Source organism: Tinamus guttatus, unplaced genomic scaffold (genome assembly GCF_059628265.1).
Source record: "Tinamus guttatus ecotype Peru unplaced genomic scaffold, ASM5962826v1 Tinamus_guttatus_pri_ptg000542l, whole genome shotgun sequence".
NCBI classification, from domain to species: domain Eukaryota; kingdom Metazoa; phylum Chordata; class Aves; order Tinamiformes; family Tinamidae; genus Tinamus; species Tinamus guttatus.
The window spans coordinates 309,898-331,892 of NW_028289076.1; the positions used below are offsets into that span (position 1 = coordinate 309,898).

The window sequence follows — 21,995 nt, forward strand, 5'->3', positions numbered from 1 at the left end:
TAGCTTGATTTATTTCTGAACAGTTCAAATTTGGGGCCTTTTTTTTTTTTTTTTTTTTTTTTTTAAGCTGTGGACTCATGTATGGGGCATTTTAAAAGGCTTGATAACAGACATAAAAATTTTGCATGTGTCTAGCTCCTACATCCCAAGTAAAACTGAAACTTTTCTTTGAGGTAAACAAGACAGTTCAGAAACACTGTTTTTTTGTATGGGAGTATTCTGAGGTTATAATCCTTTTTAGTGGTAAAGTTGCTTCAAAAATTAATGTTCTTGCTCTTATATATAAATCTCTGGTTTATTTTTGCAATGAGTAAAATCTGATGTTAAAGTTCAGATTATTATTAGCACAAAGTATTTTTCTCTGTAATTTCTTAGCAACTGCAATATCATTGCATATAATGGACTGGATTTTCCAATGTAGTTGTGGGTGATCATTGGTCAGATTGGAAATAACAATTTGTGAAAAGAAAAGCATTTAAACCTTTCTGAGCTCATGTTTGAAGATTAATTTTTTTTTCAGTATATACTGTACATTCTTTCATGAGAAACACTGATGCATTTTGTTAAAAATACACATTCAGATATTTTAAGTTAAAATGAGGGAATAATTAAAATATTATATGAATTTATTAACATTTTTAAATTAAAGCCAATTTTTCAAGAATGCTTTTATCTGTTCCATGGGCTTCATGGAATTTATTTTATTGTCACTTTGGAATTTTATTGATTTATTATTGCAGAAGGGAATAAAATACCACCTGTTTAACTACTAAAGTTTCACTATTACACTTTGCAGGACGCTTTTCCTGCAGGCCTAGTTTTCTTTAATATGTTGTAAAATCTATTGCCATTATGTTTTACACTATGATAGCTCTCATATCTGAATTAATATGGTGCTGCTGTTGACTTAGGTTCTTCATTTAGGTGATCAGTTATCCATTTAGCCTGGATGGAATTAAGCTGATGAGTAAAGTACATGGACAATGTAAAATTGCAGATTTTTATAGCTAACATTTGCACTGAATTATGCATCTTTATAAAACATACAGCAGGAGCACAATGGATAGTGGCAGTGTCTGGGTAGAAAGAAGTTGTTATTTAATCTTTCCTCTGTAAGAGTGGGAGAACAAAAAGTGATGACTAAAGGAAGGCTACAAAAACTGGGATGCTCTTTAGTGTAGCAGTGCATCCCACTGTCATAACATAATGTAGTTCTCAGCAGTAGAGAATGTGAAAAACTTTGTGCATTACCCACACTATTTCATGCAGTTTGTGTTTTTGGAAAGAAAAGGTAATTTAGATGATCCTACAGCAAGTGAATCCTTCTGCACCTTTTCTGAAGGAAAAAAGACAAAACCACCTCACTTACCATTCTTTTCCTTTTACTTGAAGTCAAATTTACTGATCTGTGAAATAACCCTTACAAATGATTCCACTTCATGATTTTCAGGGATTATATTTAAGATTTTCTATTTTAAATATGCTCACAGGTAGTAGCATTATTATGGCACTAGAGTGACTGTCGATCACAGTTGAAGATCACAGTTGAAGTCACCCCTTCTTTTAGGAAGAGCTTGGGTTAGATGACCTTCAGAGGCACCTTCCTACATAAATTATTCTATGATTCTAAGAATATCTGGAGATAAAATTCTGCAGGAATGTTTATTTCATTACAGCTGTTCCTAAATAATTATCTGAAAAGACAAACCAAACTAGTGAGTGCCCAAATGTGCTGTGATGACTAAGAACGTCGGATCCACACAGGTAAGAGGGAGCCTGATGAATGATCCTTCTGCAGGCTTGGGACAGGAATGCTGCGCTTTTTGAACATAGCTACACTTGAGACTTATCTGCCATTTATCTCACTTACAAGATGGTTGCATCCTAATTCCAGAAAGGGAGAAGTTTGCTCCCTGGGAATGCTCTGAGCCCAGGAGCTCAGATTTGGGTTCCCAGTGTTAACAGGTACCAAGACAGCTCTGTGCTCTTTACATCACCTGGCAGTATTTATAGGTCAGGTCTCAGACACAGAGAGGGATGCTCAATACCCACGGATTTTAAATTGAAGTAGATCTGGGGGAGGCAGAGATTTTGAACCTTATTATCCTGAGTTGTAGGCTAGAATTGAAATCGGTGAAGATTTCAATAGTCAGTGCAGCTATTCGATTCTCATTTCACAATTTGCAAAACACAGTGCAGCCTGTAAGAGGCAGAATGAAAGCAGGTCTTATGAATTCAGATTCTTTTTTTCTAAAGTTAAAAGGATTTCCTCTCAATTTCTCTTACAGAACAACTTTTGCATTCAAAAACCTGAAAGCTTGGTCCATGAACTCTGTCCTAACATACAGATAAGCAAACTGTTTGCGGCCTAAACATATTTTCAACAAAATTTTTTTGATGTTGAGGCCTTAAACAGATCTTTAGTCCTTTTTCTCTTTCAGGCAAATGTCACAGCTAGGGATTATCACAAAATATTTCTGTATTTAATATGATTGTATCTGTCCTTATCTAGGTAAATATATATATATATATATATATATATATATATATATATATATGTATTTATTTTGACTATGAAGAAAACATCTCAGATAGTTCATATATCTCCATTACAGTTCATAACTCTCCATTTCTAGCCCATTCTGTGAAATTCATCTGTAGCTTTCTTTTTGCTCCTGCATGGGTATACTGACCCTCCTAGAAACAATCTTAGGAGGGCAAGGAAAACTTAGATTTTTCTTTTAAAAATATGTTATAATTTACTTAAGAGATGGGCACCATTCATTTACTCATGTTCATTTTAGGTGTACTAAAATACTTCAGCATTGTCTTACAATCATTTGAATCTGTTTTTTTTTTTTTTCCTTAGCCACCATGTAGCAACGTATTAGCAGAGCAATAGATGCAACACAGCAGGGTACTGATGCAGCTTAGTAGAGTGGATTGCCAGATCTTTTGCCTGTTCTGCACTTGTACTTGGGTTCCTCACCCTTCGTTCTGGGAACTGAGGTTAATGTGATAATTTTCCAAGAGCTCCTGTGCTCCTCTCCCTGGAGATGAGTTGAGGATGGGCTGCCATAGGGCTCAGCAGCATGCAGGGCCTCTTGAATCAGTTAATAGTGTCCACTTCAAAAAATGTTGACTGCTGGGGCAATCAGTGTTCTGGGGTCCTGCAGTGACTGAAAAAAATAATACCAAGCAAAACCACTGGATGCCAGTGTTGCTTCATGTAGTTTTGTGCAGTTCGGTGTGGAAAAGCCACTTGTAGGTTGGATGTTAGAGCTGAGCCAAAGCTATTGGAGTCACGACCAGACTCCTGTGCTGCCTGATGTCCAGCTGCGATAGCTGCAACCGCTGCATGGCAGGAAAGGTGTTAGTGTCAAGCCACAGTGGTTCTGAGCAATAGAAGGATGGTGGTTTTGGTGAAATCTGCTTTGTGAAGGTCTAGATTTAGTCTTTTTCAAAAAAATTTATTCTGTGTTTTAGTTTAGCTTTACATATTCCTAAACATAAACGTATTTTTTGTATACATCTAGCGCTGAAAAATATATTGGGAAACTGGATTCTGTAAATTATGTTTGGATTGGATGCACCAAAAATTTCAAATGAGGAAGTTGCTTAACTTTTGGTAGCAAATATTTTGCATACTTAAAAGGATGCACCTTCTGTGGGCCAATCCAATATTTTATGTAATACCTGTGAGATATACATATATATACACGTATACATATATATATAATATATGTATATATATGTATATGTATATGTATGTGTATATATATATGTATACGTATATATATATGTATATATATACACACATACATATTAAAATTCTCAACTTCTCAAAATTCAAGCAATACTTTTTTTTCTAGGTATCTTTTTGTCATCATTTTTTATTCACTTTTTTTCAGCATCCCCTTATCATTCTCATAGCCCGTGTGATATTCTGATGTGCTGCAATACATGAACTGCACAGATTAGTTTGAAAGGTACATATCATAATTTCTTATAAAAATGACTGCTATTCTCAAATAGCTACGTTCTGTTAAATGCATTTGGACATTTTAAAATGATTTATCTTAGAATTTTAGCCAAATTTCCTATAGAAACAAAGTATATGAGGCCAAGGTTTCTGCCTGCCTTTTTTTCTTAAGCCTTTCCCTAGCATCCTCTGAATCTTTTAGCTGTTTTCACTTGAATAGATACATTTAAATAGATACCAATACCTTTGGTAGAAAGGTTAGAAAGCAGCAACAAAATCAAGTTCACAGAAATTGGGGATCAGGACAGAGGACCAGGATGGACTGAAATTTCTTTGTGGAAGAAATGGTGAGGTGAGCCAATTCAATATATTCACTTTAGCAGTGTCCAAGCAGTCAGTAAGATGCCAATAGGTTTTGATTAATTGGGGTATGTGCCTAGGACCGGTTGGGGGAAGACCAAGTGGCTTGGATGCATTGGATATTGTTGAGGGAACGAGTGAAGCAAATTAGCAGGAAAAGGGCTTAGTTAGCCCAAAGTATAAAACTGATTTAATCTTGGATGACTGCATATATTTATAAAGTAAGTAACCAGGGGATGTCCTCTTGAGAGAAAGTCCAAAGAAAGAAGTGTGCTATCTCCACCATGGCATCTATACCTCGCTCAGGTGCTAAATAACTTTATTTAAGTTCTGTGAATAAACACAGTTCTTGAGATTTTCTATCAGTATATGTAAAAACTTAAACATGGAAAAATCAAATATGTGCAAAGTAATAATAGTTATGATGCAAAAATCCTGTATTTTCCTATAAAAGATATTTCCTTACAGGTAGGGTCTCAGAATATGTCTGAAATTTTTGTCAGGCTAAATATGGGAGGATAATATGTTAGAGTAATCTTCTGATGCCAGAGACAGAGAATCAACATCCTAAATCCACATATAGACTAATAAATGTATGAAAATATTAGAGTAGCTGGTAAAAATAGAGACTGTCCCTGACAGAGGTTACACTATTTTTTTCGGTGGATATATTTTAAACCACATTTGAAAAGTTCATCTTTTTTTTTTTTATAATGCAATAATCTTTCATTTTATATACTACCTATATTCTAAATTTTGCCTCCTGTTAGTTATAGCTTTATAGCCTAGTACATATGTGCACTACCATAACCATACTGTGTATTTTCCAGGAAAAGAACTATTCCTTTGAAAATAGGCTCTATTATATAAAATAGCTGAAAGAGTTAGTTGTAAAACTGCCAAAATCTATTGGTTGTGCAGGTAGTAAGCGGGAAAATCTGAGTTATAGAATTTCTCAAATTGTTTTAGCGTTTTAATACCAGAATTTTGAAGAATGAGGAATATATTCTTATTTGCTTAACAGTTCTTTGGTTCCATATATATATATATTTAACTGATTGAGAATTTAGTTCTGGTGAACTGTGATTTTATTTTATTTTCTTCTTTTTCATCAATAGGATCGGTCACACATATTATGTATAAGTGTATTTTAGATTATTTTGTTCAGTAAATCCTATTGCAGTCAGAGGTACTGAATGTTTCATCAAGAATATGCAGCTCTTGTCAGCTCAGTAACTCTTGCTGTAGCCAGAAGGATTTCTGGCCACTTCTGATCACTTGAAACTAGGGAAAGGTCTGTGTTGTGAAACACTTGGCAGGTAGCAAGACCTTGATTCCTAAGTCCTTGAACCGCACACAGACCAGTTCTGTTTCAGTGAGTTTACACGCGGAAACTAAACTTGGAGACAAAGGAATCAGTCCCCAGGGGATTGTTACAGGGAACCGCAGTAAGATTAACCTTGTGCATTTCTTCTGTTCTTTAAAAAAGGTGTGCAAGTTTAAAACACAGGCATGGCAAAAAAAATAAGCTTGCGTGAAATAGTCCTCCTGGTGACTTTTGGTAGAAGGGAGGATCTTGCTTAAACAATCTTGTTTTGCTCCGTTCCTTCCCTTTTTCTTTTCCTCCTTCCTTTTCTAAGGAATAATCTTTATTAGCATTAGTATTTTTTAATAATCTTTATTAGCACTTTGCCTCATGTTTTCCTCCTGACTGCTTTTAAATGAAAGGTTTGTTTTTTTGAAGATTTTCTGTGATTTTTTAAAGTTCATTTCAAAATGTATAAACTGAAATTTTTAGGCACCCTGTAGCCACAATGCACTGTTAGTAATATTCTGATCATAATACATTCTGGCAATGTGATTAAAAGAAAGTTATTATATCATAAAAGATCAACAAAGCAAATTGAAAAATTACATGCTAGAAAAAAAAAGTATCATATATAGTCTGAAATGATACAGTTAGAATAATTCTGAGAAAAAATTGAACATGCAACTGGGATTCAGTAACAAAGATGTAATATACTTTTCAAGATACTATTTTGATAATATTTATGAGATGAAGGAAATCTTTTGAATTAATCTTCATTATTTAACTCTGCTACACTAAGTACAGAACTAAATATTTTTAAAATTGAGACATTGTTTCAGAGCCGCCAATTCTAGCAGTTAAATATTGAGTTGTTTATAAGGACAATATAAGGAAATTGAGGTTAATCAAAAAGAAGCTTGATTATTTTTGTTATTTTAATTCTATGTGTTTTGTGTAATACCAAAGACTAGAGGACTTTTTATTTTAAATGAGGCTTGAGTTTTCCTTTATATAACAAGACTCAGATCCACAGATTTGGGCAGAAGAACAAAATCATGATACAGTTATGAATGAACGAGGTTTCTGTTTTGCTCATAATAGTCTAAATTATGAAATTAAAATGAGTGTGTATATGTATATATAGAAATATTTTTTAAAAAGATGTATTTACACTGCCTACTGCAGATTGCAGAGCAGCAATTAGGAAGGTACTTCATCCAGAACATTTTAACTTGATTTGCCAGTCGAAGAGACAAAAATGTTAAAGGAATATCACTGTGTTGTTGCTGCAGAATGGACAAGGCATTTAAATATCTGGATCTCTAATTCTCTTCCATGCTCATCACTTTATATCTGAGCACCTCAAACAAGGTGCATGGATTTTGTGCAAGATTTTGGTGAACTGCCTTCACCGGGAGCACCCTGCCTGGATAACCCACCATGCACCGACAGGCAGCGCTTTGGGAAAGCATCGCAGCCCCCAGCCCCACTGACCCTTGGCACGGGACCCCTAAACCCTGCACCAAAGCTCCGTGCAGAGCTTTCCTCACGCTGTGCTGTGTGTGGTGGCAGGGGCTGCTTCGCTGGGCACCTCCTGCTCGCATTAGCATAGCCCAGCCTATACGGAGCTCGCACACCCAGTAACACCTCCTCTTGCCACGGGACTGAGGCCAAAAGCACAAGCGTTCCAGTGAATATAAGGCGGGAGGTTACTGGAAAGAACCACAATCGAACATGAGACTAGACCAAAGTTTTGAAAAGAGCAGAAAGTGCTATCTTTACTATAAACAGTTCTTGCATTTCATAGAGCTGTTTATATGAGCGGAACAGTTAATAAGTGTTTTATTGAATGTAGAAGAGAACAGCTGCCGAAATCTAAGTACTTTTGTTTTTTTTTTTTTTTTTTTTCCTTCAGTAGTCCTGGAACTTTAAAGTCTAAGGAGAAAACTGGACACTGACACAGACCAGGGTGCTTCTACACTGGTGCTTTCTTCTGAAAGAGGAACTTCTTCTGAAGGTGGGAACAATGACAGGGATGGAAAGGAAACGGAGCGGAGTGTGGAGAAAGCTGCAGGCTGTTCGCGCAGAGGATATCAAGCTGTGGTGTGCAGGAAGGCTGCCCATTCTGGAATGGGCACCCGTCTACAACTGGAGGGAAAACTTGGCTCCTGATGCAGTTTCTGGGGTGATGCTGGCCATTCAACAGGTGTCTCAAGGTACAGTCAGAATTTTGAGATTCATATTTTAAATCTGGTCATGCTGAATTGCTGCCTGACTTTCTTTTTTTTTTTTTCTTTTTTCTTTTCCTATCAAAATCTTGGGTTAAAACACAGAAAATATATCTATTATTAGATAAAATCTAAATAAAAGTATGAGAAAGCAATTTATAGTCTTAATTCCTAGATATATCTAATAGATGTGTGAATGTGCATAGAAATATATAGTGCTATTATACCTGGTTTCTGTGTACAGGAATGTAATACATATCTAGTCCCTTTGGCACTTTTTCAAAGATATATTATAGGAGAGAATAGAAGAATATTGTGTACGGCTATATGCAATATACGATCAACTAAATGACCAGCCATACCTATTCCACATGAAAACCAAAATATATCTCCAAAATAATTGCTTTGTAAGAAATGCTCCTCTGTTATAGAAGCAAACTGTGGCATTTATTGTGCTTTTCCGTGTGGAAACCTGCAGCGCTCTGTGATCTCTGTGATGCACAGGGAAGTTCTGCCCGCAGGCGGGGCTTGTGCAGCCACGGTGCTGGTGCCACAGTGTCCTTCATGACCTGGCACATCTGCTTGCAAGAAGCAATTGCAAAGTAGGGGTGGAGTTTGATTCCATTTGGCAGCCTTAGAGAAAAAGGGGAAAAAGCAGAAATAAGACCCCATGAGCAGCAGGAGCAAAAAAACCCTGCAGTCTGGACTTCTAAAGTGATTGCTGCTGGGAAATAAATGTTTTATTGTTGTTGTTATTTTTCTGTATTTTTATATGTCTTTGATAGTGTCACCTTCTTTTGGCAAAACTTTATACTTTTCTCAGGCAAATTGTGGCTTCTTCTCTTTCTCAGATGTACTGTAACTCCTTCCCTTGTGTGAGCATATATATGTGCTATTTCTTTATAAGTTCTTATATTAGCCATGCTTAGCTATCATTCATGTTGTTAAATTATAAGCATTCCTTTAATTGAGTTGCACTGGAGCTGGAAACAACCGTTTTCTGTAAGTATTTGTGCTTTTGGGGTAATTAGGAACATCTGCGTTGGCATGATTTAATTTTAAGAACCTTAATACCATAACACTACAAAGTATCTAATTTCATTGGTATATTCATATACAACAACTGTAATTAAAATGCTGCTAATAATTGCATCTTGAAATCCATCAAAAATGTTAAGAGCAGTTCTACATTGCTGGCAGTTTTAGCCAGCATTTTCTTGGTTGAGTACTGTACCCAGAAGTAACACCAGATGAATTTAACAAGATCTGCTGAAGCTAGAAAATATTATTTTTGATCTTTTTAGCTTTTCATGCATTCTAAAATTAATTTTATCTTCATTTTGTGCTGTTTAAAAATAAATAAGTTAAGATGAGTCTCTCCTTCTGTTTTTCCTTTATCTCACCTCACTTCTCAATATTTTAGAATGGTTTTAGAGGATCAAAAAGGAGGATCATTAGATACCAAATATTCTATCATGCTTGTAATGTTCTAACCTGAATGGAACTTATTTATTCAGACACTGCTTGCGTTAGGTCTTTTCATAGTATTTTAACTCTTCCAGTTACCATGACATATTTTAATGTGCTCAGAGAGTGAGTTATGCAAGAAAATAGTAAGTCTAATTTTTTACGTGGCATGAAGGACAAAAGTGTACAAATTTTAAGAATTCATGATCTTCTAAACACAAAATAAAGCAAGAAGTCCATTAAGGGCAGAAATTCTGACAAATAATCACTGATAATCAACATGCACACAACTCTGTCATTTGGTGTTGTAGAACAACTGTGAGGTATGTGGAAAAATCTAAAAATGCAGTTGTGTTAATCAATTTTCTGAGTGATAAAAGTCCAGTTCTCCAGGGTAGAGAAGAAAGCAGTAGCTTGAGAATAATTATGAAAAATCTTTTACTTTAGCTGTGTTTTTCAAAATTTGTTCTCGTATTGCCAAGTTCAGATCATAGAGCATGGACAGCTGCTCTGATTTGATGTAATAAATCTGGGTTCCCATTCCTACATGATTTTAGACAATATAGTTGGCCTTTCCTTGTTACAGAAGGGAATTAAGGAGAGAGGGAAATGTATGTTCTTAAACCATGTGCCATACTCAAAGCAATAAGATAATGTTCATAACTGCTCAGAATTTTTGAAAATTGGTTCTTGAGAGCCACTACAACAGTACTTCAATAGTAGTTTTTGCAGTCTTCTTTATATAAAAAGAAAAAACAAAGAGCACATCAAACTAAAAAACTGCAATTAATATATGCAGATAATACTAGCTCTAACAAAAGTCTTTTTAAAAAGTCAAGGCTACCTTTCTTTACGGTTTCTTTTTTTTCTTAATTTTAAGAGCTACTACCATTAATTTAACATTGATTTTCAGTGTCACAGTGCCAAAAATATTGTTTTCTTGTTAGACTTTTGCCTTCAAACTCCTGTAAGATACCCAAGCTATGTACTTAAAATTGAATGACTTGAGCTCATGTATCACTTACTTCAGGATTAAGTATCTTTCCTCACCACACACATAAAAGAGAAACTATAACCTGAGGTGACAGAGTCTAGGAAAAGTGTGCAAGAAGTGTGTGCTACCTGAATATTTGTCTCTGCTTCTGAGTAAATGTGTGGAAGAAATGGATTTTTAGAAGGTAAAGTTACCTTGCCTTAAAGGTAGCACCTATGACTTAGTGCCTGAGGTGTTATCGTATGCTTAGTGCCTCACAATATTATCCAATTAAAAAAAAAAAGAATACAAAAGAAATTATGTAATAATCTCTGCAGAAAGTGAATATTTTGAAGCTGCCCTTCAGATGTTATGTTCAAAAGCATATTTAGGACATGCCGAAGTCATGTTTGACCATTCAGAGGGAATTCATAGATCAGTAGTATCTAATCTGATTTTAGATTCCTCTTGTTAATTCCCACAAAATGTGACAGAGAACTAAAAGTTGTATGAAAACGCCTGTTAAAACCAGAACTCATGAGTTCTAAAAAGCTATGATAAAGCTTAGCTTGTTGGGCATTAGACAGTCTATATAGGAAAAGAAAGCCCTTACAAAAGTCCTGCTTGCTAGAAAGGTTCATCTCAAGCTTACACAGTCTCAGACTGCAAAGTCAGTCAGCCATGAGACAAAATCAATAAAAGAAACTAGGCTTCGTTAGTTCCAGCTCACAAAACTATCATTTAATAATATAGATCTCAACACTCCATTTTTCAAACACAGAATCATCACTCTTACTGTGCTATATGGCTAAGGTTGAAAAATAACCTTAGAATCTGAAAGGAAATTTGTCATTCTGTTTTGAAGTTGGCTGTATGTTTTCACAGACAGTTAAAAAAATTGAGCTTCCATGTTTTGGTAATGACTACCTAGTTTGCCCATGTTTATCAAAATCTTTCTTTTTTTTTTTTTTTTAAGAAACTGGAACAAAGTTCTCTACCATCAGCAAATAAATACATTCTTCACTCTCTTCTCTAACTAGTGCTTCATTCCTTTTTTTCCATATCTTTACTACTCAAATACCCCACCTGCCATCACAAAATGAAGGTTTTTCTTTCAGTTTCATTCCGTGTTCTTCACCTCACACAAAGTCAATTACAATACCCATATAAGTGAGTCATGAGTTCACAATCTTTTTTTTTTTTTTTTTTTTTTTCAAAACTGGAATTGTATTGATTAATAAAATAAATGTTCTAAAGGTTAGGTAACTAAATTTCAGCAATCCACTCACTCTCACATTCATTGCTAGTCACTGGGGATCTGGTTGATACAATTAATGAAATTTATTATGTGGTTCACCTGACAAAACGTAGGTATCTACTTTGTCGGGACTGATGGATTATATATTGATTTCCACTGAGTCTCAGAGCAGATGTTGGCATGGATGATGTAAACACTGAAATTTAGGTGAAATGTTTCCTGCGCAGTGTTCTGTGGCATTGTGGGTAATCAGCATGTTTAACATGATTACAAGCAGATCTTCATGTTTTCTGTAGCTTATCTTTACTGGCATCATTTATTTATTATCAAGTATAGATCCATCTCTCACTAGTCCATTTTTCTAGTCTTCTTCATCCAATCTTGTCTTTTCAAACAAACACATTCATGCCTTCTGTCAAGATTGGTATTATGCAATGAATGTTGATTGGTATATTGTATCTCAGTATTTAATTTTGAATTGTATTTGTATTTGATTTTGAGTTGTTATACAGAACTCATTTTTGTTTGTTTGTTTGTTTTCTTGTTTTTGTTGTGGTTACTGTTTTCATTTTGTTTTGTTTTGTTTTGTAGTTGTCTTTTTCAGGTAGAACTATGTTCACTGTCCACATGGACAGCAACTAAATAGTAGATAATCCTTCAATTTATAAGCTTCTTTGGCTGTCATGAACTGCAAGAAAATGAAATCTGAGTTTGCCCAAAGAAGACTATGCAAATTTATCCTGTTATGCAGTTAAATTCATCACCAGAGAAATGTGTATTTTAAAAATGTGCATTAGTGTATATAACTTATTTGGGACACTCTTTGCAATTAGAGAATGCAAACACCTCTGAAGTGTAAACCAGAGTACTTTGGTTAGGGCATTATCTAATGTTGAAGTTAAGAATCAACACATGAGGTTGCCGTACTCTTTCTAGATAGAGATTCCCAATATAATAACCTAAACATGAACCCTTCCTTCCAAGCTTCTTGCAAGACCTTGCCTGAGCTTTTGATAATTATAATCCTCTTCTGCAAGCTCTTGATGATCAGAGCAATTCCTGCTTAGACGTATGTATGATTTAATTTCTCTTATGTCATTTGCCAGGTTGTACTTTTCATTACGGTATCTTGGAACACTTTACAGTGTCTAGTAAAAGCAAAGTTTACTCCACTCTCCGCTTTATGGAGGGGAAAAATAGAAACACAGAAACACAGACTTGGTCATAGAGTGTGTAGTGCTGCATCTAAGTTACAACCCTGTTTTGCAGAAGACCAAACACAAGCAGCAGAGGTATATTTCTCTTTAGTGATAATGACATAATACTGGCATGTGCAGCAATAAAGGATATCAGAGAGAACGATTCTGAATAGCCAGTTCTGAAGTGAGCCTCTGCCACAGCTAGTAGATTTTCTTTCAGGCTTTTATAGTCAATCTAAGCTTAAGGTTAAAACTGGAAGTAGCTCTAAAAGTATTTCATTAAAATATTGGGATAGAAAAGTGTTTGTCTTTACCACATAATTCCATTCATAAATGTACTAAATTAAATGCTTGCCTCTCATAGCAGGGACAGAATTAGGTACACAAGGAAGATCCTTCACAAGTTTATGTTCCTCTGTAATATCTTCTGCTGCTCAAAAAAATGTACATTTTAAATTGAGATCATTCTCTCTATTAATTAAGATAAATAATTTTCTTTTAAAATGTAATATTATCCCTGTATTTCCAGATTCAGTCTTTCTCTTGCTAAAAGTGTTTGTCTGGACTCATAGATATTGTGTTTTTTTTTTCTTTCAAATGAACATCTGCGCATGTCCTATACTGCCCTGCACTCCAAAGCTTTACATGTAGAAGCATATAAGATTTGAACATTCAAACCAATCAGATCTGAGACTATCATAGAATCATAGAATCATAGAAGGCTTAAGGTTGGAAGAGACCTCTAGAGATCATCTAGTCCAACCCCCCTGCACACACAGGGTCACCTAGAGCACGTGGCACAGGACTACGTCCAAGCGGGTTTTGAAGATCTCCAGAGAAGGAGACTCCACAACCTCTCTGGGCAGCCTGTTCCAGGGCTCTGTCACCCTCACTGTTAAAAAATTTTTCCTTAAGTTCCTGTGGAACTTTTGGTGCTTTAGTTTGTGGCCATTTCCTCTAGTTCTGTCGGTGGCCACCACTGAAAAGAGACCAGCACCTTCCTCTTCACTTCCTCCCTTGAGGTACTTATATACTTGAGGACTATGAAAATGTTCTGTGATTTTTAAATATATATTTTTTGTAGTCAGCTAATGGATAGATATGTATTTTATACAGAATTTATATGTAACATTTGTTGGCTTTTTTGTGACATATCATGATCAAGAAATGCTTTGGCTTTGGTGGGTCTTTTTGGGGAGTTGTTGGGCAGCCTTTGAGATGTGTTTTCTCTAAAAGTAAAAGTAAAAGATGGCATGTTATGAAATCAGTATTGTTACTCATGCCAACTTCTTTTATTCAACAAGATTGATGTGTTTTATGTAATGTTTTAATTAAAGTTAATTTAGTCTTGAGCTGGATTTACTGCTGAAGAAATAACTCCCTAACACTGACTGGAGACCTTGCCGTTGAAAAAATGGTCTATACTGGCTTCATGCATTCTAGAATTGGTGCCTGTGTTTTGGAAGGCATCATGTCAAAACTTTTTTTTATTATTAAATCTTGTTATGGAAGAAAGGCAGCTGTATCTTTTCAAGGGTGTTGATTGTCTATTTCTTTTCTTTCTTTTCTTTCTTTCTTTCTTTCTTTCTTTCTTTCTTTCTTTCTTTCTTTCTTTCTTTCTTTCTTTCTTTCTTTCTTTCTTTCTTTCTTTCTTTCTTTCTTTCTTTCTTTCTTTCTTTCTTTCTTTCTTTGACTCTGACGATAAATGTAGCCTATATATGCTTTGAGTAGACTAACTGGAATTAATAATTTTATTAAGGAGTAGATCTGTCTTGTAAATATATATTTGGCATAGAAACACTATGGGTAGATGAAACTGAATAACGCTTTTGGAAACAGAGCCAGGAAAATCTCCTAGAGAATGCATTGTAGTATCCATACAGTTCATAAATGATTTGTGGAAGAAAGTCTCCAGCTGAACTCTGTTTTAACTCTCCTGTACAAAGAATAATGATGTAAGCCAATTATGAAATGTAGCATGTTAGTAACTATATTCAAGCCAAAGTTTCATATTAATACAACTTTTCATCAGAGGATTAAGGAAGTGATGTTGTGTGTGCACAATTTGAACTCTAATGATTATTAAAATTCTTCCAACTTGCACATGGGCTAATACAGATCTTTCTGAGAGACTACTAGAAATGTGAATTCAGTTCCTAAATGACCAATGAATCCTCCGGATCTTAATGCAAAAGTACCCTTTTGTTAGCATGAGCAGATAAGTTTTGCAGATCTTAGATCCCTAAGACTGGACGGTGGCTGAGCACCATGGACAGAGACCACAATACAAGATATTTTGGTACAGAAGAAGAAATTATTTTACCTATAATCTACCTTCCAGGTCAGAGAGACGGAGAAATCTGTCAGTGTTGAGATCTTGGGTCACCAATTTGCCAAATAAATGTCTTTTTCATAGGTTTCATAAAGTGCAATTCATCTTGGTTTAACTCTGTCATCAATCATGACTTGTCATCATTTCTACACATCACTGATGCTTCTTAAAAGGCTGCCTCATAGTTGCCTACTAGACAGAAAATGTCTTATGAGTTTGGTTCTTTGTGTGTTCTTACTGATATGCAGGAAAGTGGCCTATTTGGAGATACCCATAAGCTCCAGGTGTAATGGCTAATGAGTGCATGGCAGTTTATAGAGAATTCTCTATAAACTTATAACTTATACATAGCTTATAATGTCTTGGTGGTATTCAGATATCATGTCAAATTCATCCTACAGATGAACTGTCATCTTGGAACTGTCACTAAAACTCTAATCTCAGATTGTCTGTCAATGGTCATTTTTTTTCATGAGCTCCCTGAAAAGAAAATACCATATTTTCTTTCCTCACTGTTTCTGTGTGTATCCAAGCTTTTATGTACAGAAAGGTCAATCTCTCTTTCATGGAGCATTCCAATATGGATCGTACAGTCAATTTGTTTCTACTGTCGTAATACCTGATTATCCTTTCTTTTGAACATCAGGATAAAAGTATCAGCATTGGAAATCTGCAAAGTAGCAGAGTAAAACAATATTTTGTCAAACATACCTTGGACATAATTCTCAGATGGCACATTCGGAGAGCTGTGTTTCAGGTGTTGAATGAATGACTAACAAAGCTGAGATACTCAGTTTGCAGATGGAAAATGGTACTTTCTTACAAAGAAGATGCAATGAGCAATGCTTCAAAGAAGAGGTAGATGCCACCTCAGCACTGGTGTTCATTTGCCTCAGGTTTTGAATGACAAAAGAACCAAGAATAGTTGTATTATTTACACCAATCTTTAGATAAACCAAGTAGAAGTTACAATCCACACGTATAACTGCAGCAAATGATGCTATTAGGAACTAGTGATCTTGCATGCATGAGATGTGTGTATGCGCTGTTTAGAAAATCCATAACGATCTTTGCAGTTTTTGGAGGCAAATGTCAAGCAATCTTTCAAAACTATAGTTATGTATAAAAAAAGTTAGACTATGTACTATTAAAATATTTTTCAAAAAACTTCAATAAAAATTACTTCTTTGGAAGGCTCCAAATTGCCCCACTTTGTCTCAATGCCGGTGTTAGCATCTGGAGAAGCAGGCTTAATTTGATTTGACTATGTTAAACATAACAAAATTAAAACTAAAGTGCACTCTGAAAATCATTGGGAAAGAATAGTCCTGGAGACAGGAATTAAAGTGTATGATATTAATTGCTGGGTGTATGATTTGTTGGTTCTCCAAGAGTGATAGGTAGGAGACTCAGTCATTGGTCTGGCTCATGTTTATTATACCTTATCCAGTCTGTAGTCATCATCTCTTGGTCCCCTTCATGAATTGACAGTAAATATTTTTCTTGTTTTATAACTGAGCTTAGGGAACAAAAGGAAAAAAAAATATTTTCATGAAGTATTATGAGATTTCCCCCAACTTCAGATGGCCTTCTGAGTAATTTTCATCTGAGTTCCCGAAAACTATGAGTTGACCATCATCCCATTAAAAATAATAGGGAGATCATCTTCATATAGCTCAAATTCCTGAGAAAATTGTTTCAATATATGAAAATACATGAAAAGCTATCAAATTTTCTTGTTTTCACTGCAAAAAGGTAATGACATAAATTCCTCTATTTAGTTATAGACTTATCAATTTCCTCCTCCTTAACTAAAATTTCTTGTTAGCATATCATATTTCCAAAAAGTATGGTATAGTTTTCCTCTGATCATACATATGTATCAGCATTTTATTTCTGGATTTTTAAGTTATTAACTAGCCATCTATATTCCAATACTCTATAGCGCTCTCTTTGGAAATTATTTTTTATCTCCATGATTGTATTTTGTCCCTGGTATAATTAGCAGAAACTAAGTTTGGTCCCTAGTATAATTAGCAGAACCTAAGTTTTGCTAACTATAATTTTGTCCCTAGTATGATTAGCAGAAACCAAGTTTGGTGTCTCATTCTGGCATACTGAGAGACCTTTTTCCTGTGGTAGGACATGGCCTTGTTTCTACTTGTGTCAAGCACGTTACTTAGCAGTTATCTGCATTTGTCTCCTACCTGCAGTGGTGCCACCGGTCTCCTGCTTGCTCAGTGCGGCATGCCAAGTCATTGCTGTGCATCTGGTGCTAGCCAGAGTACATGGTTTTCAATGAAACTGTGTCATACAATGTTATCTTATCAAAAGGAGTTAGTTAAAACAAAGCACGACAATATCAACACATGGTATTTAAGCACATTATTCATTCTTTGTTTGCATTTCTTTTGATGGAATTTATTTTCTTATTTGAAAACCTTAATGTCACTACCACCAAGGATTTTCCATAGCTGTAATAAATATTTTCTGGAATATTTATTTTGCTATCTATTTCCTTCAAATATTATTACTGTTTAGAGTGATTTTTTTAAAAAAATAATTTTTGTCTTTTGACTAGTTCTTGAGCATATAGAGTGAATTGCGGCAAAGCTTAATATGAAAGCTAATGAAGTAAACTGAAACAAACTACTGGTTATTTCTTAATAAAGCATTTGAACTTTTCCAAATGTTATACATCTAATCAGAAAGAATGAAGTCTTTGCTAACTCTGTTTTGCCATTCCCCTCTGCTTTTATGTACCATCTACATACTGCAGTGATAGGAACAAAATGCCAGCAAACAAAGCTAGGACTAGAATCAGTGTGGTGATTTTAGTTCTATCCCAACTGCTGAATCAAACACCTCTTCTAGAAATGTAATGGACATGAAAAGACTATGTGTGTGAGTAAGCCACCAAGGGCCAAATTTGTGTTTAGATTATCTGCCTGTAAACCAGGCACATTTCTCTGCAGCAGTTCAGTGAATGAAGCAGATGTCTTCTGTGGTCTCTGAGGCTTTGCTGGACAGAGCAGTTCCTTCTACCCCATCCTACAGAGGTCATGTCAGATCTCTGTGAGCCCATCCTCATGGCCAGAAGAGTCCAGGTTCAGGTGGTGGCTTTCTGCTCAGCACTGAACAAGAAGCTAAATGGAGATGTTGACACAATTTCTGTTTACCCAGCGTGCCTGATCTAGGGCTATGCTGAGCTTCTTGTCCTCTACCCACAACTTGTACAGTTTATGCTGGATTAACCGCAGCCTGTCAAAAATTGTAAAATGTTTCAGATTCAGAATGGCATAGGAAACATAAAAACAAAGTAAACTCATATAGAGGGGTGAGATTCAACCTTTATACAGACATATGGTTACAGAATATTTTGCCATAGCTGAAGCAGTGTTTTCCTTGTAAATGCTGAGAGGAAAGAACAATGTATACTGTTCTTAATTCTGTATTAATTGGAAGTTTTGAATAGTAAAGGAGCTGGTGGTCCCTCGTCTGGAAATATTTTAGCTTAGCCTGGGATACATTACTGCACCCTCCAGTTTTGTTCTGTAGAGCTTATAAACTAAGCTCCTCTTGCACTGAGTAACTAAGTCACTTACTTAAGTTGAAGATCTATCAAAAATGAATTGTGTAGAAGTTCTAAGGAAACTTTAAGATTCCAAATTAGCATGATTTAATTGAAAACTTAATCTATATGAATCTATATAATCTGATTTCAGCAAAATGTACTTGATGTTTTGACACTGTCCCTCACAACATCCTCCTGGGCAAGCTCCTCAAGTGTGGGATAGATGAGTGCACAGTGAGATGGATTAGGAACTGGCTGGATGGCAGGGCCCAGAGAGTGGTGATCAGCGGTGCAGAGTCTAGTTGGAGGCCTGTAGCTAGCGGGGTCCCCCAGGGGTCAGTCCTTGGTCCAGTCCTGTTCAATTTATTCATCAATGACCTGGATGAAGGCACAGAGTGCTCCCTCAGCAAGTTTGCTGATGACACGAAACTGGGAGGAGTAGCCGATACCCCAGAGGGCTGCGCTGCCATCCAGAGGGACCTGGACAGACTCGACAACTGGGCGGTGAAAAACCTCATGCAATTCAACAAGGCCAAGTGCAAGGCCCTGCACCTGGGAAGGAATAACCCCAGACACCAGTACAGGCTGGGGACCGACCTTCTGGAGAGCAGCTCTGCAGAGAAAGACCTGGGTGTCATAGTGGACGACAAGTTGACCATGAGGCAGCAGTGTGCCCTCGTGGCCAAGAAGGCCAATGGGATCCTGGGGTGCATTAAGAAGAGCGTCTCCAGCAGGTCGAGGGAGGTGATCCTGCCCCTCTACTCAGCCCTGGCGAGGCCGCATCTGGAGTATTGTGTCCAGTTCTGGGCTCCACAGTACAAGAGGGATGTGGAGCTTCTGGAGAGAGTCCAGCGCAGGGCCACAAGGATGATCAGGGGCCTGGAACATCTGCCCTATGAGGAGAGGCTGAGGGAGCTGGGCCTGTTCAGCCTGGAGAAGAGAAGGCTGAGAGGGGATCTAATCAGTGTCTATAAATACCTCAAGGGAGTGAGTGCAGAGGACGGTGATGGTCTCTTTTCAGTGGTGGTCACTGATAGGACTAGAGGAAATGGCCGGAAACTGAAACACCAAAAATTCCATAAGAACTTAAGGAAAAATTTCTTAACAGTGAGGGTGACAGAGCACTGGAACAGGCTGCCCATAGAGGTTGTGGAGTCTCCTTCTCTGGAGATCTTCAAAACCCGCTTGGATGCAGTCCTGTGCCACGTGCTCTGGGTGTCCCTGCATGTGCAGGGGGATTGGACTAGATGATCTCTAGAGGTCCCTTCCAACCCTAAGCATTCTATGATTCTATGATTCTATTCTATGAAATATCTTTCAAAACTGTTGATTTTTCTGATGTAGAGAGAGTTTTCATGTCTTCCTTGTAATAAGTGATGGAGCACTCCAAACCCTAAAAAAAAATAGTAGTAGTTGAGTTGAGTTCTATAAGTATTGCATTTCAGTTCTGTAGTGAATAAATAGGAATTTCACCTACTACGTGTATTCTGCTTTGGTTTCAAATGAAAATCTTCTATACTTGCAGTTTTTTTTCTTTTTTAATGTTAGAGAATTCATTCAGTTTAATGACAAAATCTTAAACTTACGGAACTGTGCAGATCATTTTAGCCAAAATTTATAGTCATCTTTCCAACACTACTTGTAAAATATATACATGGCTCAGCATTCACTAATGAATCTAGTGCATTTCCCTTAGGCTGCTCTACACAAAGAGTTCCCTCTATTTCAATCATATTGTTATAGTTAAAATGTGGCTGTACTGGTTTTGCTCGTTCCTTTCGTTTTTGGAGAGGAAAATGACATAGCTTTGTGTTAATCCTTTTCTGCAAGGATGGAACATCTCATGTCTGTGGGTGACAGGCTGATAGGCAGCTAATTATAAAGCTTTTGTTTGTTTGTGGTTTTATTGCTAAGAGTGGTAATAGTTAACAATAAAAGAACCTTCCAGTGCTCAGCAGGCCTTAAAAATCTCATTCCCCTTTTCTTCTTCCTCTCTTTCTCTCTCTCTCATATTAGTCTTCTATATTATTCTATGGTGTAAGTGAAAGGTTTTTATTACTTCTTACAGTTAAAGGTTATTCAATCCAGACAACTTTTTCCAAAGATAGATAGAAATTGCTGATACTTTCCTTCCGTTTGTGAACAAAGTAGATTTTTTTCTTTTCTTTTTTTTTCAGCATCCTAGTTTTATCTCTTTTCTTCTTCCTATGAGCTCTAATGTAATTTTTAAGTAATGAGAAAAAAAGCCTAGAGGTGAAATTTGTTCTCCAAACAAAGGAGAACATTCCCCTTCTTCTTCAGGGGAGCCTGTGGGATGTTTTTGTTCTCTTCTTTATATTATAGCAACCAGCAGCTCAGGAAGTTGACAATGATCCTGCTGTCTAGTGCCTGATACCACCAATTTCCTCCTTGCAAAAAAAAAAAAAAAAAAAAAAAAAAGGTATATATATCACTTACTGCAATGAGCCAAGATATTCCTAGGTCTTCTTACAGCTAGCACTAAATACAATGCAGTTTGGTCATGAGTTTTTTTACAATTCACTTGATTAACATGCAATTAGTTGCTAGCCAGACACCTCTGGTCGGTCTCTGGGGAAGTAAGTACATTTAAAGCTCTCCAAAAATCTGTATCAACAAGTGTTCGGTTTTGACTCTTCCAAGACGTCAATGCAGGCTTGTTTCCTAACTTGGGTATCAAAAGTGACCAAAGGTGTTCCTTTGCAGGAATGTCTCTTTTAAAAGGTGATTTTTTGGAGTACTCTGAGACTTTCTAATAGAAATGAGGACACTGCTCTCTATCTATAGCTATGCAACTAAGGTTAATTAGTAATCCTGCAAAGTTAAATCCTACATTTCAGTGCATTCAATGCAGTTCAGTGCATTTCTAATCCCAATATGAAATTCAAATGCTTTCTCTATTTCTGGATCCATAGTTTTACATAATGAAAAAGAGATTAATAGCTGCATGAATAAAAAGACCCAGGCATACGAATACAAAAAACTCTGGACTTGTTTGTTTAAAAAATCAGAGGAAAGCAGACTGAAGGGGTTCAATTCAAACTAAAAATATAGTTTTTAACTGATCATAAGAAATAGCCATCTCATCTCCTAGAATCTGATCTCTGGCAGAAGCAAAATTCTATAACTTGTTTCATTAATTACTAATACTATTAAACCAGTGTCTGTCAGTGAGGTTTGGAATTTTGCTGACATTTCCACTGAAGCTTGTCCATTAAAAAAGTTTGGAAGCATTGGTGGAAAAAACATGGTAGCTGTTGTTATCAATTTTGCCTGCTATCTATTCATTTTTGCA

General features: G+C 36.1%; 1 protein-coding gene across 1 annotated transcript in view; it reads left to right on the top strand.

Moving 5' to 3' along the window:
• Positions 1-7,550: 7,550 nt before the first annotated feature.
• Positions 7,551-21,995, top strand: part of SLC26A7 (solute carrier family 26 member 7) — a 59,525-nt gene continuing 45,080 nt past the window's right edge. The window contains exon 1 of the mRNA XM_088534124.1: positions 7,551-7,867. Within this exon, the coding sequence (XP_088390250.1) occupies positions 7,678-7,867 (190 nt within the window). The 5' untranslated portion in view covers positions 7,551-7,677. The remainder of the gene's footprint in view (positions 7,868-21,995) is intronic.